The sequence below is a fragment of the Tetrahymena thermophila genome (genome assembly GCF_000189635.1).
Source record: "Tetrahymena thermophila SB210 genomic scaffold scf_8254380, whole genome shotgun sequence".
Taxonomy (NCBI): domain Eukaryota; phylum Ciliophora; class Oligohymenophorea; order Hymenostomatida; family Tetrahymenidae; genus Tetrahymena; species Tetrahymena thermophila.
In genome coordinates this window covers 21,805-46,867 of record NW_002476164.1, presented here as the reverse complement: position 1 = coordinate 46,867, position 25,063 = coordinate 21,805, and the positions used below count along the sequence as shown (strand labels likewise).

Genomic DNA, 25,063 nt, shown 5'->3' with positions numbered 1-25,063 from the left:
AATTAATAATTTAATAATGATGTATTAATTTACAGTGAAAAGCTTCTTATAAGTGATAAAATAGTGAGAAATAATATTTTAAATAATATTATAGGAAATCTAGGGAGTTCTTTTGAAAATGAAGTAATACAGGATGAATAAACACAAAGTATATCAAGCGATTTCAATATTAATAATTACATTAATTAAAAAAAAAAATAGTAAACTATACAAAAATTGTATTACAGTAAAGTTGGAACATATTGTGTTTCTATTAAAACTAATATTTCTAATGATGGTAAGAAGCTTGTAATTTTAAAATCTTATGAAAAAGACCAGTAAATGAGTTCTGATGAGTTTAAAAATGAATTATAAATTGAAATTGATATTTTGAATTATATTTAATAGCAAAATACTTAGGTAACATTACCATTTATTAAATATGAATTCTTAAAAGAGTAGAATTTAAATGAAAAGTGCATTCTATACATAGATTCTGGTTTAAAAAGCTTAGATTTAGTATATAAATAATATTAGATTAACAAAAATTATGAATGCTACAATCTTATTCTTGAATTTGGCTTTTGCTAATTGCTATAGAAGTTAAATCAGATGCATAAAACATGCAAGATAGCCCACTCTGACATAAAACCATAAAATATTGTGATAGGTTATGATCTACATTTTTATTTTATTGATTTCGGAGCCTCTGTCTTTTTAGATAGAGAACAATCTTATCAAGAATACTTATAGTCTTACACAAGAATATATAATCTTTAAATTTATTTGGATAAAAGAAATAAAAAAGAATGGAAATAGTCAGAAGTTATAAACTGTGATTATGCTTAATTAATAATTACTTTTTTGGTGATGATTGATGTTGAAATGATATACTATCCTGAATTACAAAACTTTGATGTGAATAAGTGCTAGGATTATAAAAATAGAATAAAACCAGAATTTAAAAGATTAGGTAATTATTTGATTGATTGTCTATCGTACATCTATTAAATGCAACAAGGATTAACTATATAGCCTCCAAAATAAAAAATATTCTTAATTTCAGATTTTGGTGGATATTTTAAATAAGCTATGAGCAATTTATATGACATAATATATAACGAATAAAAATAATAATATGAAATAATATCAATAAATAGGTTTAGCATATAGATTATAGATCTAATTCTCTATAGAAACTCAAATTCTAAATTTTAGGTAAATCAAACAACTCAAATAGATATAGCTATTAACTAAAGAAATTAATTATAGAATGAAAGAGATATCAGTTAATACAATCATTTTTGCAGATATTTCAAATTATATGAGAAAGACATCTTGTATTTTGGATTAACTGATTAAAAATTTAACAATAAAGGATAATTAATTTAATTATTTTTATAAAAAATTAAGAATAAAACTCCTTTAATTTAATTATAAGATGATGTTCCAGCATTCATTATTGAATAGTTCGATGTATCTATTATTCATGTGTATTTTTATTACTATTCCTAAAGGCTATAAAAAAACTTAATGGGTTTTGAAATGAAAGAGCAGATAGATCTTCTTTAAATTAACATTGAGTCTATTTATGATTATCAGATTAATTTAATAATTCAGGCTTTGAAAAAAAAAATTAAAAGATCAAATAAACTACAAAAGATTATTATATCATTTGATGAAAATTAATATTTACTATTTTAGGAATAAATTCCAAAATTAAGTAATAAATGTGAAAATAACAATAAAAACTTATTTATTTAAGTTTTCGTATCCAACATTGACAACTTATCAAGTTATCTTACTATAAGTGACTAAAATCTCTATTTGGCAATACATATTTAAAAGAAAGCATAAAAATAATAGGATCTAATTGAGATATTAAAACATGAATCAAACCATAAAGAGAATACTCTTATAATTGCAGAATAATTTGAAAATCAATCCTAAAATTTGAAAATGTAGAAAGATTTTAACACTTTTAAAATTTGTTATTTATTAGACAAATATTATACTATTGAGAAAATATCTTCGTAAAAAACTAATGATGACATAATGTTGGAATTCTTTAAATAAGTAATTAAAGACTTACTAAATGATATTTAAAATATGTAATATTAATAAATTGAAATAACCTAAGAAATCTAAAATCGTTAAGACCAGAGCAATAATTAAATATTTTTAAAATTGCTACAAAATAAGAACTAAATAAAATCATTTTATATATTTATGATCTCTTTTTAAGATAAAATACTTGAAAATAATATAAAATACTCATAAAATTATTTTAAAGGCATTTAAATTATTGAGAATAAAAAAGTTAAAAAAATAAAAGACTCTGTTAAGTTAAAAATATTTTCTGAGTATTAAAAATAACTTATATAAGATTATGAATATGGCAGTCTTATAAACTATTTAAATAAAAAAATACCTGCTAAAGCTGTTAAATAAATTGATTTAGATTTTATTAAAATTAAAATTTTTAAAAATTAGAACCTAGTTTAATTTTTAGAATAAAAACTTAAGGGGTTTGAGATTGTAAACTTAAATATAAAGTTTAACGATTGCTTTATCGATTTTGAAACTTTATTGAATTTGATAAAATGTTTTGAATTTTAAAGAAATGGAATAATTAATTTGTATTTTAATTTTATAGAGTTTGATTCCTAATAAAATATACAAGATATATTAGATTATTTGTATCAAAACTCAATTTTATTCATTATTGACATTCGAAATTCAAAACTAAGATCATTAAATGGTTCCAATTAATTAAATTTTCATTTTACTGAAGATATAAAAATTAATATTTAGTCATCATAAATGGAGATTGATTAAATAGATTTAACAATAAAATAATCTACGTCAACATAATTAATTATAAATTCTGTTAAAACATATGATTTGCTTGTTTACAATATGAATGAATATTTTGTCTAAAATAACTTAGAAATTATAAATTATGATTAAAGTAACTATAGAATTACCCGTCCAACTAATTTTTTTTAATTAGTTTTTACTATTTTATGGTTATTAGTTTAAATATCACTACTATCTCTAAGTGATTAAGAGAACGAGAAAAAAGATGAAGATTAATTTATTGGTAATTTTTTACGTTTTGTTTTAATTACATTAATTTAATTAATCCAATTATTATACTATGTGCTATTAATGCGTGCTTTAAAATTTGAATTATTTTGGAAAATATTTATTTTGCAAACAATAACTTAATTTATGCTAGCTAATTTAGAATTTAATACCACTAAAGTATATGTTTAGTATCTTAATATGGCCTGTAGCTTAATAGGATTAGCTATTACTTTTTTTTTAAATAAATTTGCTAAATTTAAAATGATTCTATAAAGCTAAGAAACTAAAAATTTGGTAAATTTTAATAATAAAATAATATTTAGATTATAGTTAATTAATCTGATAGTAAATTCAATTTAGTTTTTCTTGAGCCTTATATTAATAATTATAAATTATAGTGATGGATTCAATTTAGATATAAGGTATATAATATTTTTATTGAGCTAACTTCCATTCATTATATTTGCTAAATATTGTTTGAATTATTATTCTGCAAATATATTAACAATATACTATTACTAATTTTTTTGATTTTCTATTTCATTTTTGTATAAAATGTATTTTAGATGTGTGTGAATGTAATATGAAACCTAATTTTTTATTATTATTAATTTGATTAAAATTCATATTCTAAAAAATTTTTTTTTTTTTATAGACTATCTAATAATATACCTTAATTATTCTATACTAAGCATTACTGAATATTTCATTAACCTCTTTCTTAATAATCCTTTTGCATGACTCTTCTGAATGAAAGTTTTTAAATGAGGGTGACAGATATTTTGAAATTCATGATATATATATACCTTTACTTAGAAATCAAGCATAGTATTTTAATTTTTGGTGACAAAATTTAAATTTTTGATGTAAATTCTTAAAATTTAATTAAAGTATTCGAATTCATATTATTTTTTTTAAAGGAAGAAATTGCTACTTTTGAATATAGAAAAATTAATCAAAAAAAGTTTGACAGAAAAAGTAGCAAATATTTAGATAAAATTGAATAAGATGAATGCTATAAGTTATTTTAATCAGAACATCTAGCAAATTTTAAAATAAAATTTAAATTTTCTTATTCAGCAATAAAAGAATTTTAAAACCTAATTAAAATTGAAGTGATAATAATGAAAATATTTATAATTATTTAAATAGAAAAATTCATTTCATATAAATCAATTGAAACAGTATTGTATCATCAATGGATATCAAAAAATTTGAATTCAGTACAATTAAAGCACACCCTTGGTCGATTCTTATGCAAAATAAATATTTTTGGCAGTGGCAAGATCTTTAAACTAAAGTAACTTCAGCAGCGCTTCTAAGTCCGAAAGTAAACCAAGTAGGATTTTATCTTTGCCCTGCAAACTACTCCTATGAAGTCTTACAAGAGGTATCAAAAATTTAATTCTAAGGTTAGAATATAGTACTACAATCTGATAACTTGGATACTCTCATATCTGAATTTATTGACCTAGCTGAAAAAAGCAAGTTAGAAAATAAATAATTTAGGATTGTATCTGTTAAAGAATAAATCCTATAAGAAGTTAATAATTTCATCAAAAGTAGAGGCTCTCAAACAAGTTATAATATGTAGCTTTATAGAACTATCCTCAATCTTAATCTTTAGCTTATTACTTCAGAGATCAGTAAGGATATTCTACCATCAAATGAGAATCTTTCTTTAGAGCTACTTTACGGATTTATGATTGCTTTCTATGGTTAGGAGATTCTTGAAAAGTGCCCTTAACTTGCGATTCTTATGGTAACAACACCATTTTTTAATGGGATTAATTCTAATACTAACTTAACAGTTGGACAACCTAAACTCACTAAACTCAAAAACCTGTAGTAAAAGATTTCATAAATGAAAAATATTCCTTTCTTTAAAAAGATTCAAAAGAAAGCATTCACAGATGTTTTTTGCCTGAATGAATATCTTTAGAAAAAGTTCAACAAAATAAAAGATGATAAAGTATATTCTAAGAAATCAATAAATAGGTTAATGAAAATCATATACAATATTAATAGGCACACTTAACTAAAGTAAAATAAATATGATGTCAGATTATCCATTTATAATGCCAACACTTTAGTTGATCAAGACTATCGCTTGTAAGATAAATATGAATGTCTCTTCTACATGGGATTAAAGCAAGCCCTTAATAGACTTTAAACATGTATTGAAATTGCAAACAATTAGACTCTTAGAAATCCCTAAAAGCATTTGTTATATCCTTTTTTGCAATAATTGAGTTTTTCAGCTATTAAAAACCTGATAGCTTAGGATGCAGCACAAATCCCTGATTAATTAAAAAAAATAGCATTAATTACTAGAGATGCTCGAAAATACAGATACTTTAAGTCTGATTGGCAAAACAGGCTAGCAAGAGTTTGGAATCAGTGTAGAAACGATTTGCTAAAAAATGTAAAAGAGGCAAAAGAGTAAAAAAAAAATAATTAAACTGAAGTTAAAAAATTAACAAATTCCTAAGAGCCATAAAAAATAATAACCCCTCCTCCTATGTAATACTATTTAGCTATGGATATCTGCCCATATGCTTACCCCTTTTCCTTCACATATGGAAGAAAATAAGGATATTGCTTAGATTTAAATGGAGCTTTGAATTGGTTCATAACTGACTGCAATAAATCAGAAAAAGCCTATTTTTATTCAATCCTTGAAAAACCTGAAATTTGTGAGTAATTTGATTTTCTCTACGAAATACCTCCTTAAATTAGGATTTTCAAGCCAAAACACTAAAATGAGTATTAATTTATTATAAGATTAAACTCATGGCTAGTGAGCAACGCAAATAACGAAGAACTCTAAACAGTTGAAATGATTAAAACTTTTTTAAAAAAGAAATGGCATGCTCTTCCAAAAAGATTTTAAAACCTTGTAAGCAGTTTATAATCTTAAACAGTCTCGATAGTTTCTTTGTTTAATCTATTATTCCATATTTACCCAATAGAAGAACTATATTTAAATCAAATCCCTCTTAAGAAACCATTTAAATATGAATATGCTAACTCAGTCCCTTAAAGTGCCAAACAAGATTAAATATTAGACTAAAATCTGTATTGGGGACCATCAAAATATGGTGGAGCAGTTTTTGAAACATCATATTTTTGAAAGAATACAAATAATACTTCTCAAAACAATTTTCTTAAAAAGTTGTTTTATAAAAACTCACATTTTTTTTGTATACTTTAATATGTTTATTTATGTTTGTAGTTTTTTCATTTTAAATTCAAAATTATTCTTAAAATTCATTTAAATAAAATTATTTTTGAACATTTCTAAAAAATTTTAATTCATTAATGGAAACAAGCAACAAGAAATTATTTTATGATTTTATTTAAAATTTTGCAGATTTTATTGAAATAAATTAGAATAAATTGATAGATTCTTATTAGTTTTCTAGAAAATTAAATGATTTACAAAATCTTATATTGCTTTTGTTAGCATATTAAACAACAACAATATCAAATTGTAAATATACTTTTTAAAGGAAAGTAGTATCTTTATAAATAAAATAATTGAAATGAATTCATAAAATAGTACTGAATTTCACTCAGCTTTAGAGAGCGCAGTGAAGGAAGTTCCATTTGCTCCTGATACTATTACAGAAGATGAATTGAAAAAAATTAATGACAATAGAATGGCACTTTGGAGGACTGAATAGTTCAAAAATTCATTGAGAAAAGCAGTTCGTGAAACATTAAAAAAAGAGAAAGAAAAAGTGCCTAATAAGTATGCTAGTAGAGTTTATAGATAAATGTATTTTAAAAATGTTAGAGATTCAAATAAATTTAAGAAATATGAAAAGATTCAGCTTCATCCTGATATCACTAAATCAGATTACTATTATATTGAAGATAAAATTAGTAGCATTAATACTAATGTAAAAATATCATCTGGAGTGACTTTAGCAAGTATTGCTTACTTGATGATAAGGAGAGATTTAATTGGAATCATGATGAAAAACCCAGGAATTTCAGTGCCTATAGTAGGATTAATTCCTTTTACTGGTATGCTTACAGCTTAATACCTAACAGAGTTCTTTTTAAATAAAAAACTAAATGATATTGGCTTATTCCAAAAATATTAGCTTTAAGATTTGTACTGAATAATGATAGAATTTTTCAAGTAATGATATTAATATCAAGATATAACCAAATAGATTTTTTTCAAAATAAAACAAGCAAAAAAAGAATTTCGAGATAATTTTAGTATGAATTTTATATAATAATCTGATATCACCAACGTGTTTAGTTTTTTTAATTTATGCTAATACACTAACAACAATATTAAGACATTATCGATTGCTGGTTTGATATTTTTTAAGTGATTTTAGTTAGTTATTACATTCATTTTTTATTTTTTATATTGAAATTGAAAATAATTTTTGATAATCATTCAAAAAAATATTCGTCTTGAAAATGATTGTGTTTATTTATTTATATTTCTTGTCAATAATTTTAAATATTTTATAATTTATTACAAAAAGATTTATTTATTCATTCTTTTGTATTATAACATAATAATTTAGCTTTATAAATAAATGATAGATTTTGTTCATGTGTTAAAATGAAACTAACAAAGAGAAAAAAAACATTTATATATTTAAAAATAATATCACGCTTTATGAAAATTGTCAAAGAAATTAAAGAATTAGAATAGAAGTAAGAACTGGCTTAAAAATATAAACAGTATTATGAATAATAACATTAAATTAATGATATTAGCCAAAAATCATTTGGAAAAAAATTGAACTCTCAAAGATGATAATTTTTTATGAAGATTTACCTTTATATTTTTATGTGCGTTAATTTGTTAATAACTAATTTACTAAAAAACAATTATCTAAGACTTTATCAACCACTTACATACATACAAATATATATATTAACAAAATAACACTAATCAACTAGCAAATTAAAAAATCTACAACCTTTAATTGGCTTTTAGTTTTACTTGAAAAATTAATTAATATTGATTGTCTAACTTTATAAAAAGATAATCATAAAAATATTGATTTTAATTACTCAAAACCTTATTATATCAATAATCAAACTAATAGCATACATACATAAATGTCAAACGCGCATCCAAACATTCGTCATTAGGACTCAAATGATATCCATTAAAAAGATTAAGAATTTGAATAAAACTCTTAAAATAGCAACAGCGCTGAAAATATTTAAAATTAATAAGGACAAGTTGCTGCTGCTGAAGGTGGGTCCATAGAAAATTTTTTGGATAACAGTTTAGATTATGACAATGAAAATAATGTCGATGATGATGATGAAGAAAATGAAGAAGCAAATATAAATGCCTTAGAAGAATAAAATCAAAGTATTAATGGGTTAAATGGTAATATAGCGTAATTAAACAAACAATAAGAGGAGGAATATGAAGAGGAAGAAGAAGAGGAAGGACCTGAAGAAGAGTTCCATTCTTTTACTTTAGAAAGAGACGTTGATCCAGATGAGCTTAAAGATCCAAATAACTACTATGAGTAACTAAGTTTGAGCTTTTACAATACACATAAGAAAGGAGATTAATTAACGAGAAAAATGATCGAATAATCTCTTTAATAATATTTAGAAGGTAAGAGGTTAGCTAATGTTTAAAGCTCATAAAGTGGAAGGTAGGACTCTAGACTTTAAAGTAGAGGTGGCAACTAAGATGATGCTATCAAAAAAAATTTAAATGTGAGAGTAAAGGTTATAAATAGCAATGTAGAATTTTTAAAACCTAAAAAGAATGTTTTTGCTGCACAGATTTACAATAATGGCGTTGATTTTGAATTTGATAAAAATACTACAAAAGATGCCTCTTTGCTCAAATTGTAAAATAATGAAAAATTAAATGAGTATAATCGATATTTACATCATAATTAATTTCAAGTTACTAATTCTATTAAGTCACATCGATATATTGTAAAAGAAAACATTGAAGGAGAATAATCTATTTAATAAAAGTAGCAAATTAATTTTGCTTAACTCATTCTTCCAAATTAGCCACTCGGGTTTCAAATAAATTAAAACTCTGACTACACCAAATATACACCAAATCATAAAGTTGTAGATATGGATTCTGGATTCAAAGGTTCGATTAGATCATAAAGGATTAAATATAATAACCAAAAAGAAGATGAAAAACTTACAGTCTCATAAAATCACATCTACCATAAAGTACCTAATAAGGGTGTTAACCTCCTAAACCATATTCAATATAAAGTCAACTCAAAAGATATTGCTGCCCCACATTTTAATAGTACCAATGAAAATATCCAAAATGATTATCTAAATGTTAATAGATTATAAACAGAAGCCAACACTCCAAGAGATATTAATGCCTTTTTACTCTCCAGGAAGCACAGCGGAGAAGATATTAAAACTTTTAACAGATATAATATTGGAAGTAAGAATAACATAAATATCTAAAAACAAAAAGAGGTATTCCCTGCTATTAAACTAGAAGATGATCATGTAAGGTATATTAATACAAATGAAAATTTATAAGTTTAAGGTAAGAATTAAATAAAATTGGTGAAATAAAATGATTTTTTTGAGTTCGCCGCTTAATTATATAACACCAACAAAAGTGGAAATCCATAACAAATTCCAAATTAAATGATTAAAAAACTTAATTTAAATAAGTAAGCGTTTAGCTCAAACTAATTGTAAAGAATATCAAACCAGCTCTAAAATAAAATAAAAAATGACTTAAACTAAAAATAAACCACATCTTACTTAAGTATCAAAAAAGAACCAATTAGCATAACAAGCAGATGAATGAAATTTATCTAAAAACTAATAATTAAATTTAATTAAAATTCAATATATAAAACTAGTTTACACCTACCAAATTAATTATTTCCAATAATACTAATAAAAACAAGATTTTTCAAACTAAATTATAGACAATATGAACTACTTTTTCATATTTGTATATTACAACTATCATATAAAATTAAAATAATAAAAATAAGACTCATAGAATATCTTTCTATATAATTAAAAACATATTTAAGTTTCTAAAGTATTTTAATCTTTCTTTAAGGATTAGAATTATAATTTAATTGCTTCTTAAACTCATTTGATTTGGTTAATAAGTTTTAAGTCACATTTATAATTTTAATAAAATATATCATCATTATATTAATAAATCATATCTAATAAAATTTATATTGTAACTTTTTTTGTTTTTGCAAAATACTTAGAAAAGACTTGAGCTTTTAAACAGTGAATTTGACTGAATTAAACTTGGATCTTTTTAAGTTTTAAATATTTTTCCAAAAGAGTATAAATATTATAAAATTAATTAAATTTTTTTAATATTTTGATTTTATTAATTTTTTAAACAAATAAATTGTTTATTTTTGTATTAAATATAATTTTAAATAGAGAATAAAATATTAAAAATGAAACGTATTACATATAATAAAATCACATAATTATTTTCATAAATTTGTGATAATTTTTGAAAACCTATTTCGATCTTTTTGGAATTGGCTGGCTACATAATAATTTGTATTCACTGAATTAAAAATAAATCTAGAAAAAAAGTAAATATATAAAGATGAGTAAGAATTGAATTATGATGAATAAGCAGTTATTACTATATTTTGATTAGATATACAAAAAATTAAAAAGAAGGTTTCTAGATCAAAAGAATATTTTGAGAAAATATTTGTCAAGTAAATTATTATCTAATAAGTATTTAGTGATTCTATTATATTTAATATTGAAGATATTATATTAATTTCATAAGCATACATTTTTATTAATAATTTAATTAATAAAAACAATTCAGATATTTATTATCATTCCAAAAAAATTTTAATTTACAAAAACTTTAGTAATTATTGCAAATGAACACCCAAGCTCCTGTTAATACTTAAGCTGGCACTGCAGAAAAGAAGTTAAAGCCTTGTTGTGCTTGCCCTGAAACTAAGAAGCTTAGAGATGCTTGCGTTTTTAATAATGGCGAAGAAAACTGTAAAGATTTTATCGAAGCTCATAAAGAATGTTTAAGATCAAAAGGTTTCAATCCTTAGTGAAAGGCAAATAAAATAATAATAAATCTAAATAATATTTTAATTTTTTATACTTTATATATCATGCATTGCTTTTAATAAAAAAATTAAATGCAAAATTCCAAATATCTTTATATTTTAGTAATACTTATTTTGAAATTTAAGTCAATTTCAATTCTTTTAGACTCTATATATCACGATTAAGAATAATAGATAGTTAAATAGAAAAAAACAGAATTTTCTTTAATCAAATTTTAAAAACAAATTGTATTGTTTTAATAAAGGAATGAAATCCAATTTAATTTCTGATAAAATTTTGATGGATTTTCAAAGAATTTTTTGATTCTTTAAATTAGATTAAGTTTTAAAAATAAATATTTTAAGGGCTTTTATCTCAAAGTAAGTTTAGAAAATCATTCTTCAATTTTTTATAATTTAGTTTAGTCAATAAATAAAAAAAACAATATAAGATTTTATTCTATTTTTTCAAAACAAAAAAAATCTAAAAGAAGAGATATCTTACATAAAATTTTATTCTATTATTGTAATATTTTTATACCACTTGATGTGGTTCAAATATTCTAATTATCAGCTGTCTATAAAGTAGACATTTTTTTATTGTTATTATTAGTATTTATTGCTTTCGAAAAAGATAGATAAAATAATTAAAGAGTTTAAAATTTAATAATATTAATTATATTTAAATTTAAAGAAATTAACAATTGAACTCTAAAATAATATTAATGAAAAATAATAGATTTAAAATTATATTTTTAAAAATGATAAGTTTGTAAAAATTAACATTTTTTTTAATCATTGATTATGATTATTTATAAATTAAATTAAATTTAATAAATAAAATGTATTCATTTTACACAATCTGAAGAAAATTTATTTTATTTTATTTTTAAATTTAAAATTGTTAAAATATAAAAAATTGTTTCATAATATAATTAATTTAAAAAATTAGGGTCATTAAATTTGAATAAAATTTACTTCAGTAAAATAAAATTTCAATATTTTACTTTTATTTATTTATTTTCTTTAGCCAAAAAAGGGAAATTATTCTTGATGAAGGGAGGTTTTTCATTTTAAGGTTTGATCATTTTCTATTACAAGATAACGAGTAATATCTATTTAAAATATTTAAAATAGAAAATGAAAAGTAGATTATTTTTTATTTTAGCAAATTGACTAGTTAAGGAATCTTCTTCAAACAGATATTAAAAAACAATTAAATTTTTATTAAAAAGGAAAGGTTAAGTCACTCACTCACTCACTAATTATATTATTAAAATTTCATAAGCGATTGATTGCTATTTATTTATTTTATTAAGAAATAATTGAGTGAAACGATAAAAAATTCAGAAATAAATTTATAAAAAATATATATTTATTAAAATAGAAGAGGAATAAACATATAAAATAGTCAAGCAAGTATAAGTTTTCTAAACCTCATAGAAAAGAAACTTCAGTTTTAGATAAACAAACAGCTGAATAATATAAAAAAGTCTTTGCAAAGCAATAAGATATTAAACAAAAGTACTCAAAAAAGTTAGTGGATTATAAAAACATTTAATAAATTAGTTTAGGAAGATAAAAATGTTAGGTGATGATCACGATCATAGCAAATTAGATGTTAACAAAATAGTGAAGATGTAGAATTTTATTTTCTTTGTCTTTGCTTATTGTACTAAAAAAGTATATGAAAACGATACTTGTGTAGATGATTCCAAAGAAATGTTTCTTAATTGGGTACTTTACGGCAATTTAGCAATTTGTTTGATTCTTTTAATTGGATACTTTCTAAGCAAAGTTCCATCAATATACACTTTCTTGAATAGATGTGGTGCAGTTTGTGTAACAATATAAATGTATATTTTCTATGGCTCTCTAGTAATCTTTCACTTCACATCTATGATCTATGGAATATCCAAACATTTCTGGTCTAAGCCCACAGAATGCAAAGAATTACAGTTATTCTTGATGGTTTGCGCTTATGTTTACGTTGTCTGGATATTCATGTACATTTATGCTTTCCTTATGAAACTTGTATAGAGATTTTTTCCAGAATAACCTAATTATAATGCATTTTTGTCAGGAGGCACTGTTTAAAGCAACTACTGAAACTGCAGTCAGTCTCTATTTATTTTAAGCAAATAAAATAAAAAATGTTAAAATGAATAATAGTTTTTTAATTGAATAATAATATCAAAACTAGTAATAATAATTATAATAATAGTAATACAATTTTTTATACTTTAGCTTGTTAATTCATTAGTTAAAAGAACTTGCTGTGCATTTATATTTTCAAAGATAAATCCAAATTATTAGTAAGGTATTTCAATTTTAGTAATAAATAATATGAAATAAATAATGTAATCTTTTGTTAATGATTATCCTAAATTCAAAAACAATAACTGTACGTACAATTAGTGAGAAAAATTTCTAAGAATTTAGTTAGGATAGACAAAATTAAAAAGTAAATATGAAATTTATAATAGGTAATTATCAAATAAAACAAAATAATAGATAACATTGAATATATATCTGCATTATTTATTTATATTTGATTTATTTTTGTTTAAAATATATTACTTTATAAATTAAATCTAAATATTATAATTCAATAGTAACCTTAATAAAATAAATTAAAAAATATACTGGATATTTTATATTTATTTTTGAAATTTTTATATTTTCTGAATTATTATTATAAAAAAATATTATTAATTTTAAGATACATTGATGATAGATTAAATTTATTAATATTTGGATATTTTGTTAATTATTTTTGAAAATTCATTGATAATTGTTAAAGTTTTTTAATTTAGTCATTAAAAGAAAGAAAGAAAGAAAGATAAGATATTTTACTGAATCGAGTTTTATTTTTTATGAACTAAATGTAACTTTTAAGCTTTTATCAGATTTGATGAATTAGATTGAAAAAAAATATTCAAAAGATTCTTGAATTCACATATAGATTGATAGATAAATAAAGTTTCTTTGGTATAGAGAAATTAGTAAATAATTTTCAATAAGGAATTTACTAATTAATTAATACTGTATATCTATCATGCAAATTAGTAATTAATAATAATTAAATAATTAGTTTAAATCAAATGATATCATCAGATTCTACTTAATTTTGTTAAAAGAAAGTAAAAATCAAAAAGAAGATTAAGAAGTAAGAGTTGAAAGAATAATTAAATGTGACATAAAAAAATACTAAACAAGTTTAGGTAGTAGATAAATAAATGTTGTTCTCGATTGAACATCCGCTAAAAGATTATTTGTGTTTTTTTATAAATGGTGATATTTTAATAGAAATAGCAAGAAATAATGATTATTTATATGAATCATAAACTGCTTAAATTTGGAATTCAATAAAGCCTCTTATTTTTGTTAACCATAATTTATAAAAAAACTTACTTCACTTAAACTTTGATTGTACTCCTACATTCATTTAGTTAGATTATTAATTCATCATAAACATGATGCAATCTATGCAAGATATAGAATTTTATGAGTATTCTTTATAGCTAGAAAGTCTTTAAAAATAATTACAATTATATTAATAACAAAAGAATTAAGATGATAATATTACAAAACAACTTAAATACTTAGAATTTTAAAACTTTATAAACAATGAGTTACCATTCATTATTGAAAGTGTGGTAAAAGAAGAACAATATTATAATTATGCAGTTTTCAGTTGCGTTGAAGGTTTGGACAAAAAGTCTTTGGCATAGTACACTCTTTCGGAAAGTGTGATTGAAATTATACATGGTCCAATTGAAAATTATAAAACACTGCTCAAAAGAAATGGTTGGAGAGAGCATGTAGAGCTTGAATAGAGAAGGTAGTTTAGCAAATTTTAAATTGATTCAATTATCAAATCTCTTAAAAAAATAAACAATAAAAATAAAAATTTTGAAGACGAATTTAAAGTTTCAACATCTTAACTTAAGTTAAAGACAACGGATGGGTTTGATTGCGATATGCTTGTTGAAGAATTTGTAATATTAAAATATTTTAAAGATGATATTATAGCAATAATTAATATAATAAAATATTAAATTGAGCAAGAGATTATTGATTCTATTTCAGTATATAGGGATTTAAGTAAATTGTAAAGTGAGTAAAGTTAAACTTTAAGATAAATGGAATTATATGACATGTCATAATATGAATATTTTTTAGAAGCTGAAAAATTTGTTAAAAAATATAATGTTTTATGAGCATTTAAATATGAGTGACAAATATAAAGTATAAATTTTTTAAGAATTATTAATATTTTATCTATTATCTATTTTTATTTTGAAGAATGGGTTAAAGAAATATGTATTAATTCTAAGAAATATAGAATTTTAAATAAAATAAGTATTAAGGGGATAAGTTAAAAAAAGAGCTAATACATATTTTATGTTTTTGATAAAAATAAAAAAATGGTAATGAGAAAAAGGTGATTAAAGATAATTAAACTTACGCACATATAAATACATATATATTTATATAAATTTATAAAGAGAATATTATTTAGATAGTTAAGAAAAGTATTTTGAGTTGTTATTATTATTAGTGGTATGTTTGTAATCAATTACTAATTAGTATAATTATAATTATTTAGTTTAGAAATTTAATAAATAACTTCATTAAGATTCTTAAGATTAAATTTTTAAGGGAGAGATTTTCAAAATTTATGCCTCTTCTGTCTTTACACTATTTTAAATGCAATAAATTATTTTTATGAGTCAAATACTTTAGATTGAATTTAATTACGTTGTTAATGCAGCTGGTTTTGGTAAGTCTTATTCTCTTGGGAATCCAGGTATTTTGATAATTCCATTATAACTTAGATTACCAAAAACTAATACAAGGAAACCAATAGTTTTAACTACATTTGAAATAGGATCAAGAGTTTCCCATTTTCTTGAACTGGTAGCAGTAACTATTAGGGAAATAACCCAAACTACAAGAGTTCTTAATGCTCCAGAAACAGTTCTTGTAACACTTGAGAAGTAATAGGTAATTGAAGTTCCGCAAAGATTATATATTTACTTAGTAAATATACCAATAATACACATAGCCAAAAGAGCATCATCTTTACCTATTTCTCTAAAGTACATGGTAATACTTTCTAACCAATAAACTCCGTAAATTTTTGAGCATCCTTCATTATTAGGGAAGGGACATTATACATGGCATGCAATAGCGACCAAAACCATTTATTAAAGTGAACCATAAAATCTATTTAATTAACAATATTTATTTTTTAATTATATAAAAATGAATGATACAAAATTTAAAACAATTAAGAGAATAAAAGTATTCTTTAAATAAAATGATTAATCATAATTGAAATTCATAAATAAATTCAAATAAATTTTATGGATTTTTTTAACTTCAAATAAGATAATAAATTTGGAAATCAATCAAATAAATAAATAAATTTAAAACTATAAATAAAATTACGCCTAAAGACCAAGCATAAATTATGGGTGAACATTAAATTTACTATAGACATATTCTTCAGTAGTATATTAGGCACCATCAGAAATAATACCAAGAAGGAGTAAGACCATAGAAATGATTTACATTTAAATGTCAGATTGGCTCTTACCTTTAGTGTTCAAGAAAGATGAAAGACCTACAATAAACAAGCCAACAAATACAAAGAATATACCAAAGTATCTGTAATTTAGTAACTTTCTCTTAAAAAACAGCTTAGTGAACACGCAAGCAAAGATAATAGATCCTCCTCTGATCATCATATAAATGCTGTTGTCTATGAAATTCAAGGCAAATAGCTGCAACAAAGAACCTATCATGTCCAAAAATGCAGGGATATTTAATATCATGGTTGATTTTAAGGTATCCATATTCTTTTTACTAGGGTCAATTTCTAAGTTAATTTTTCCAGTGTATTTGTTGTAAAAATACATGACTAAATTCAAAGACATTCCAAGAAACATAATGTAATTCTATTTAATTTAAGGTATTTATTTAAATAACTAAAAGATACTTAAGATTGATAAATTACTTGAATGAAGGCATGAGTAAACTTTTATCCATCAACTACAGTTGAATTTTAGTATTTATAGACAGCTGTGTCAATTCCTCCTAAGAAAATGTATCCAGCCACGAAGAGATAAGCCCACCATGGTCTAAATAAGGTGATATTGCTTTACTAAGTTTGAGAGTTTTTTTCTTCTTGATCATTTAAAGTAGTTTGTTGTAAAGCAAGAGTTGAAGTTTTCTGAGTACTTAGTGTAGGTAAAGCCTATAATTCTTATTATTAGCAACAAGTGTCAGGGTTTTCAGTTGATTTAGTCATAGTCTTATTATTTAAAGGTTGGCTTTAGATTCTTTTTAAATATTTAGTTGTTATTTTTATATTTTTTATAAAGTTTAAAGACTGTTTTTGAACAGTATTTAATAAGCAATAAAAGAAATGACTTAACTTTTAGAAATATCGTTATTAGTCAGATTTTGTAAGAATCGATTAAGTGATGAGCATTATTTAAATCTAAGTTAATCATATCGATTTGATTGGTTATTTAATTAAAACAATAAATAGATACATATTAAATAATACCTTAAAAAATTATAGCTAGAAATAAAAAATGTATTAAACCCTTTTAAAATTAGAGCATCAAAAAATTCAGCTGCTTTAAACAAGCTGAAAAAACTATATTATTAATAATAATTTTCTTTAATAAAATTGAAAATACAAAAAAAAGTAAATAAAAATAGAGTTTATTGTAAAAAATAAATATCTAAACCCCCCTCCAAATAAACTAAAAAAGTAATAGTCTTTTCAATATAAATTTATGATATTAAACTAAATTTTAGATGAAATATCAATCAATCAATCATAAATATATTATTTAGAATTCATTTGATAATTTATTAAATAAAATAGATTTTCCTTGATTGTGTTAAATAAAATAGAATTTGCTTAATTTTTTTAAATATATATTCAATTCATATTTTATTTCTTATGATTTATTTAGTAAAATCACTAAACTTGTTTGAAAAGTTTTAATATTATTAATAAATAAATCACAAAAATGGTATTATAAATATTCAAACTTAATAATGTAATCAGATATGTGGATGAAAATTTTTTAACTGATTTTGAAATATGTCTATGCAAATAGATTTTATTTGCTTAATCATGACGAGCTTATTTTTAAAATGTTAGTACTAGTTAATAAAAAATGATGTAGTAATAAAGCTTGAAGTTGCCCTCCAAAAAAACTCTTAAATGTAATAAAATTCGATCATTATAAATAATGTAAACTAAAAAATTGTTATTTATTTATTTAGTATATAAATTAAATACTATTTAATGTATTTAAACTTATTATTTTTTAAGATTAATTTATAATATGATTTTTTGGACTCAAAACCACATTAGAATAAAGTAAATTATTTATCTTATAAATTTAGACAGACAAAACAAACAATTAAATCTATTTTGGATAGTTCTAGTTTATTGTTGTTTACTATCTGTTTGATATAAATAATTAATTATCTCCTTCTAGTATATTACATGTTTCAAATCAATTAATTACAAATCAATAAAATCTCTATTAAACTTAATTTGTGAATTTAATAATAATTTTTACTTTTTAAGTATAGTTCGATAACCACAAAGCGATTTTACTAATATTTAATATTAATTGATCAAAAACAAATTTCATTTCAATAATATTACCATATACTTTTTTTAGATTTATAATAAAAATTGATTTGATAATCAAATAATTAGATTGTTAAGTAATCTTAAGACTCACTCTACATTTTTTAGTTAATCTGCTTTACGATATTAATTAAAAAAGTAAATTTTTTTTACATACCATGAATTTATACTATTCTTTTTTATACATTAACTTTAAAGTCAAAATCCATTCATATCTTTTTTCTTAATATTTTTTTGTTTTATTTTATTTTATTTTTTAATCCATAATTTTCACTACATATTTTTACAATTACTTTAACTTTAAAGCATTTAATATATAAATAAATAAATAAAATATATACATATAAAGTTAGATAATATACTATTTGTAATAAAAAATTTTCTTGTTTATTTTACTAGCAAGAATGATTATGATTCTTGATAATTTCAAAGATATTGAAGAATTTTAAATAAATGTTTTAGTTTTGATGTAATATAAGTTAAGTAAAATTATTATTAGATTTACTTAAAATGGCTTCTGTTTACCAAAAAAGTAAATTATCAAATTTATATCATTTATTTAATTCTTTTTATTAATAACTAAATAACTAACTAACTATAAGAAGGTGGAAGTAGGATATTTACATATTAAAATGAGAGTATATATTTATATTATATTGAAACAAATATAAAATTAATTTTCTGTAAATTTAGAATGCTTTAATAACAAATTTTTAAATAAATTTCCAAACAATTGTTTGTTAACTTCTAAAAATAGTAAATTTTTAAATATTTTGTGTTAAATAAAATATTTATTTATATTTACATTGCTGATTTTTTTAAAAATCATTTTTTATCATTTATTTTTTTTAGAAAATAAAATTTAACTTGTTAAAAACCAATAAGAAAAATATAATAATAGTTGAGTATTTTTTTTATTTTATTTTGATAAAAATCCAGAAAAATGCTAAATAAAGTGAATCCTTTTATAGAGAGATAGTTACAAATAATTAGAATATATTTTACAAATATTATAAAGGTAACACGTTAATTAATTTATTATCCATGTAATTAATTTATTTATAAATAGATTAAGGCTGTTTTTATCAAAACAAGTTTAAGAAATTTCTTGAGTAGGCCATAGGAGGAACTTTAGGATGTTCCTAATTATTATTATAATTGTTATTTATTTATTTATTTACTTATAAAATATTAATTATAAATTTATTACCACAGCTGAAAAAGTTTTAATGTCTGGCTTCATGTCGCTTCCTTTGAAGATTATATAAGCACCCTTGTTACCCATTTAATCGCAATAGTTAGGAGCTGAGAAAACTGTGATAACCTTACCATCGGCTTCGATTTCATAACCATTTTCTTTCATTTCATGACTACGAACCAATAATTCTAAAAAAAAGTAAGTTAATAAAAATAATAATTTATAATAAATAAGCTTTTTTTACCTAATTTATTATCAGCAAGGAATTTTTATGCAACATCTGGGCCAAAACCAATAGAGATACCTCTCTTAGAAGGATGTCTACCGTTTTGCTTGACGGGATCACTCCATAATAAATCTGTTAATTAAATAATTTAAGATTGAGTAAAAAGTGAATGTTAATTTGATATATTCGTTTTATATTATATATTAATTTTAAATGTTACCAGTCATAAGGCCAGTATCAGGAGGTTCTTAGTATCTATCAATAGCACGAATATCTTCAAGGGTGACACCGTCATTACTGAAAAGACCACCATGATTAACCATAACCTTTTTGTTCAAAACATAGCACAAAGGAAGATTTTAGAAGAAGTCTGAGAAGAATTCCATAGTCTTGCTATCATATTTATGAATAACTTCTCCTTCAAATCCATACATCTATTATTAAAATTAAATAACATATATTAAATTACCAAAATCAAATATTATTTTCATCACAGAAAGATGATTTTTCATTAATAAATTTATTTTTATAACTAGATTGTGCAAAGTTTGAAACTAGTTAGTTATTAATTATTTACCTTGTTCATGTTTTTAGATTCGTGGTTACCTCTAGTGAAATGAATAACGTTAGGATTATGAACCTTCCAAGCAATAAGAGTGAGGATACATTCAACAGAGAATGAACCTCTGTCAACGAAATCTCCATTGAAGAGGTAAGGATTGGAAGGACTAGGGTTTCCGTTAAGAGAGAATATGTTTAATAAGTCGTAGTATTGACCATGGATATCACCACAAACAGTGAGTTTTTCATCTCTTTTTATAGGATAAATTATAAAAATTAATAAGAAAATCTATATGAAAATTCTTAGAATAAATCTAGATTAATTAAAATCGCTTTGATTCTGGCAGATAATTAATTAGTGTACAATTTTGAAAGAAAGCAGAACAAAATTTAAAAATTTAAATTTTTTTTAATTTTCTCTAAAAATTCTTTTATTCTATTTGGTGAAATTTTTGAGAGGCTGTAAGAAAAATTGCAGAAAGGAAGAAGAAAAGATTTTTTATTCAAGCTAAAAGTCTTAATAATCGAAATATTAATTATTCTTTTTTCTATCAAATATATTCTTTGCTTCCTGAGTTTTTCTTTGCTCTTGATGCTTTATAATCGCTAAAACCAAACCAAATCAAATAAAAACTAATTTTAATTCTAATTACTGTCCGTAGTCCAAGTCAATGAGGGCTTTATATTATTTAAGAATGTTATTGCATCTCTTTATGAGGATCCAGACATATTTTTTATGCAATTTCTTTTAATCCTTCATCCAATTCATTAAATTTAAGACCCTAATTTTTTTCAAGAAATAAGATTTAATCTTTGCTTAAATTTTCAAGCCGCTCCAAATTATTTTTTCTTGTTTTATTGATGAGCGAGCAACAAAAAGCAAACAAATAGTTGATAGTATTCATAGCTTTTTAAAAATAAAATAAGGTACCATTCTGCAGTAATTTCTTGGTTATCCTCTTCAAGTTTTGGACCATTGTAACTAGGCTCAACAATAATATCTTCAGGATGAATAACTAAAGGGGTGTGTTAAATTTCGATTGACTTAAGGAATTCTTTCTCATAAATCATCTACTTTAATTTCTTAAGTTTTTCATTAATATCAGTATCCTTGGGCTGTAACTTATGAGCCTATTTATAAAGTTTACAAATTTAGAAGGTAAATCAAGCAAATGTTTCAAAATTAAATGGTTTTTAAAAGTAATTTTTGAATATGAGGAAAAACCTCTTTTAGAAGTAAAATAGATTTATTTATTTTATTGCGGTAAAGATGTGATTTAAAAATTATAAAATTTTATTTGCTGATAATGTTAAAAAAAAGTACGGCTTTGAAGGAATTTCTAGCATCTTCAAGTTTTCCAAGAGCTAAATAGGCAGAACCTTCTCTATAATAACCCTTGACAAAATTAGGATCTAATTTAATAGAGGTTTTAGAATCCTCCAAAGCGAGACCATAATTTTCTAACTTTAATTGGCAGAATGCTCTATTAGAGTAATATGGAGCTGCTTTTGGTGAGGTGCTATGACAGTCTATAGCCTTAGTATAGAAATCTGAGGCCTCCTAATATTTACTATGCTTAAAGCAGTCGTTACCCTTTTATTTAAATTCTTCAGCTTGTTAGAAGTCTTCTGTATCCATTTAATTAATTAATTTAGTGTATTTATTCTATTTTTTAAATATGATTTTCTTCTTTGATCTTTCTTTCTTTTATTTATTTATTAACTTACTATAATTATTATAATTAATTAAATTATTATTGCGTTTTTTTTACAATTAGCAGATATAAATATTACAATTATTTATTTCTTTCTTTTTCTTTAAGTCACAAAAAAATGAATTAAATTCCGCTTTTATTTCAATCATTTGTTTGTTTTTTTGTTTGTTTGTTTCCTTGTTTGATTATTTGCTAGCTATTCACCCATTTTAGAAAAGTATTTGCAAATCTAATGCGCCTATCTTATTATATTTAACTTAATTTATATTTTATTTATAATTTTAAGATCATTCTATTAAATTTGCTTCACTAATTCACTCATTATATTGAGTTTAGCTATTTATTTTTCAAGACAAAGATTGATTTTTCAAAATTGCTTATTTTCTAAGAAACAATTTTAGAAAAATCTGAATTACTTTTTCTTTGAAATTTCTTTAAGTCTTCTACAAAATTAAAACAAATGGCAAAATAAATTCTTGAATATTTTTATTATTAAAATAAATCTAAAATTTATTATTAATATTTTATTAGGTAAATCTAAATTATTTCTAAACATATAATTTTATTAATATACATTGTATTTGCTCAAAATTAAAAAAAATGAATAAAAAATAATTTTTACAAAAAAATAAATATTACCAAATTTTCAGAAAGCAGTAAAAACATTTTAAAATAAGAGATTAATATAAAAATACGTGATATGCAAATATTTATTTGAATATGATTGATTTCTTTTGCACAAACTTAAATAAATAAATATTTATATTAAAATAAAAATGATATGTTTTTTATTAGTGGTATAATGAGAAAATATATTATTTTTATTTGAATTTCTTTTATTGAGTTATTTAAATAGAATCGTTCAGTGAAAATGTATAATAAATTATTATAATTCATATTATTATGAAAAATTAAAAATACATTTAATTAGGAAAACTAAAATTAGATAACTTTACATATCCTTATAAAATTCATGTAAAAATTAATTAAGGATTAATATTTCTTTTTAAAAATTAATGTCCTAAATAATTTAATTTCTACCTTAAAAATAATAAGCAAATTTAAAATATATTCTTAAAAACATAAAAATATTATTATTATTTTGTATTGTATTGTATTATGGCTAGTATAGTATTAAATTAAACAATTTAAAGTTGACTTATTTAAAAGGAATAAAGATTGAGCGAAGTAAATAAATAATTCAGTAAAGATCTGCTATATAGATTATTTTATTTATTTACTTATTTTTTTTATTTTAGAAATATAAAAGAAAACTATTGAGAAGAAATAGAGGCTCAATGAAAAGATATTTTTATTCCAAATGTTTATTCGAAATACAAAACAAAGTTGATACTAGAAGATACTAAATATATAGGTTTAATTTTTGTTTTTATAACTAATTTAGAAGACGCGGCTATAAATATTTAGTGGAGAATCAGTAGTAAGTTAAATAAGTAAGATTGTTAGATTTACCATTTAATTTAAATAAATTTTTTAATAATTTTTTTTATGGGTTATTAATCATTCAAGTATATTTTTATTTATTTTTAATGGCTAATAAAGTATTTAGATCAAAAAAGTTCTTTACTTTCTAGACCTATAAATAAATAAATAAATAAATAAAAATTCAAGAGAATAGAAAAAATAAAAAAGATAAAATAAGGTTTTTTTTTTATTAGCTTCACGTTTAATTGACTTAAAATATTTAAGGCGGAATAAAATTATGTAATTTTTATACCCTTAAATATTTGCGTGATTTGTAATTGAATTTAATTTAAAACGAAATAGAAATTCAATAGAGCTAATTAATTCTCAAAAAAAAAAATAAAAATATCATCAGCAAATTTATTTTTAAATGTGAACAGCAAGAGAGCTAAAAAGAGGAAGGAAGTCGAAGCAAATTTTATATAATTTTATTACTAATAATTTTAAATTAAGAGTAGCATACTAATAATACTGATCAATACAATTAACAGGTATGTTAATTAGTAACTTAAATATGACACTGGTATTTATTGTATTTAAAATTAAATAAAAATAAGGATTAAAATGAGTAAATTTTTTTTTTAGATAGAAGTAAATTCTTAGATTATTTAATGATAATAAGAATAATAATATAATTATAAATCACTGAATCTTTCTTTTTCTTTAAATGTTATTTATCAATTAATTAATTTATTTATTTATTTTCTTCTTTCTTTATTTCTTTATTTGATTGATTGATTCTTTGTTTGTTTGTTTCGTTATACCAATCTACTACTTTATTTGTTTACCCCTCTTCTGTTTGTATTATAGTTAGTAAGTTAATATTCAATCTATATATCTATCTCAGTGTGTGTATTGTTTCTTTCTATCTAAGCTTGCTTTTTATATTTTAATTATTCACCTTAAAATTAACTAATTAATTAATTAGTTAAGAATTTTGTGCTTGATTATAGCATATATTTAATTAAAAGTAAAAAAAACTTGTTTGGTAATTAGTTTTGATTATTTGTAAAAATATAGTAGCACTTTGACAAACTCAGCATATAAAATTAA

At 21.9% G+C, this 25,063-nt stretch overlaps 10 protein-coding genes across 10 annotated transcripts; 6 read left to right on the top strand and 4 right to left on the bottom strand. All coding sequences in view use genetic code 6, as the record gives it.

Moving 5' to 3' along the window:
• Positions 1–153: 153 nt before the first annotated feature.
• TTHERM_001125231 (transmembrane protein, putative) lies at positions 154–1,148 on the bottom strand (the record flags this gene model as incomplete). Its single annotated transcript, XM_012800132.1, has 2 exons — positions 154–753; positions 840–1,148. The coding sequence occupies 2 exons, from the start codon at positions 1,146–1,148 to the stop codon at positions 154–156; spliced, it is 909 nt and encodes a 302-aa protein (XP_012655586.1).
• A 3,849-nt stretch (positions 1,149–4,997) lies between these two features.
• TTHERM_01125230 (hypothetical protein) lies at positions 4,998–6,202 on the top strand (the record flags this gene model as incomplete). Its single annotated transcript, XM_001030151.2, has 2 exons — positions 4,998–5,041; positions 5,098–6,202. 2 exons carry the CDS (start codon positions 4,998–5,000, stop codon positions 6,200–6,202), a joined length of 1,149 nt encoding a protein of 382 aa, XP_001030151.2.
• A 412-nt stretch (positions 6,203–6,614) lies between these two features.
• Positions 6,615–7,199, top strand: TTHERM_01125220 (transmembrane protein, putative; the record flags this gene model as incomplete). The annotated part of the gene is made up of 1 exon (XM_001030150.1): positions 6,615–7,199. The coding sequence occupies one exon, from the start codon at positions 6,615–6,617 to the stop codon at positions 7,197–7,199; it is 585 nt and encodes a 194-aa protein (XP_001030150.1).
• A 935-nt stretch (positions 7,200–8,134) lies between these two features.
• Positions 8,135–8,713, bottom strand: TTHERM_001125187 (transmembrane protein, putative; the record flags this gene model as incomplete). Its single annotated transcript, XM_012800131.1, has 1 exon — positions 8,135–8,713. The coding sequence occupies one exon, from the start codon at positions 8,711–8,713 to the stop codon at positions 8,135–8,137; it is 579 nt and encodes a 192-aa protein (XP_012655585.1).
• A 2,239-nt stretch (positions 8,714–10,952) lies between these two features.
• TTHERM_001125183 (cytochrome C oxidase copper chaperone) lies at positions 10,953–11,141 on the top strand (the record flags this gene model as incomplete). The annotated part of the gene is made up of 1 exon (XM_012800130.1): positions 10,953–11,141. One exon carries the CDS (start codon positions 10,953–10,955, stop codon positions 11,139–11,141), a length of 189 nt encoding a protein of 62 aa, XP_012655584.1.
• Positions 11,142–12,719: 1,578 nt separating this feature from the next.
• TTHERM_01125180 (transmembrane protein, putative) lies at positions 12,720–13,244 on the top strand (the record flags this gene model as incomplete). Its single annotated transcript, XM_001030146.3, has 1 exon — positions 12,720–13,244. One exon carries the CDS (start codon positions 12,720–12,722, stop codon positions 13,242–13,244), a length of 525 nt encoding a protein of 174 aa, XP_001030146.1.
• A 1,367-nt stretch (positions 13,245–14,611) lies between these two features.
• TTHERM_01125170 (hypothetical protein) lies at positions 14,612–15,358 on the top strand (the record flags this gene model as incomplete). Its single annotated transcript, XM_001030145.2, has 1 exon — positions 14,612–15,358. The coding sequence occupies one exon, from the start codon at positions 14,612–14,614 to the stop codon at positions 15,356–15,358; it is 747 nt and encodes a 248-aa protein (XP_001030145.2).
• Positions 15,359–15,769: 411 nt separating this feature from the next.
• Positions 15,770–17,454, bottom strand: TTHERM_01125160 (nucleotide-sugar transporter; the record flags this gene model as incomplete). Its single annotated transcript, XM_001030144.1, has 4 exons — positions 15,770–15,839; positions 15,900–16,367; positions 16,593–17,101; positions 17,161–17,454. The coding sequence occupies 4 exons, from the start codon at positions 17,452–17,454 to the stop codon at positions 15,770–15,772; spliced, it is 1,341 nt and encodes a 446-aa protein (XP_001030144.1).
• Positions 17,455–19,910: 2,456 nt separating this feature from the next.
• On the bottom strand, positions 19,911–22,449 carry TTHERM_01125140 (serine/threonine protein phosphatase superfamily protein, putative; the record flags this gene model as incomplete). The annotated part of the gene is made up of 8 exons (XM_001030142.3): positions 19,911–19,967; positions 20,036–20,211; positions 20,268–20,381; positions 20,470–20,683; positions 20,827–21,061; positions 21,464–21,592; positions 21,742–21,941; positions 22,135–22,449. The coding sequence occupies 8 exons, from the start codon at positions 22,447–22,449 to the stop codon at positions 19,911–19,913; spliced, it is 1,440 nt and encodes a 479-aa protein (XP_001030142.1).
• Positions 22,450–23,823: 1,374 nt separating this feature from the next.
• TTHERM_001125131 (transmembrane protein, putative) lies at positions 23,824–24,528 on the top strand (the record flags this gene model as incomplete). Its single annotated transcript, XM_012800129.1, has 2 exons — positions 23,824–24,250; positions 24,314–24,528. 2 exons carry the CDS (start codon positions 23,824–23,826, stop codon positions 24,526–24,528), a joined length of 642 nt encoding a protein of 213 aa, XP_012655583.1.
• Between the last annotated feature and the right edge of the window lie 535 nt (positions 24,529–25,063).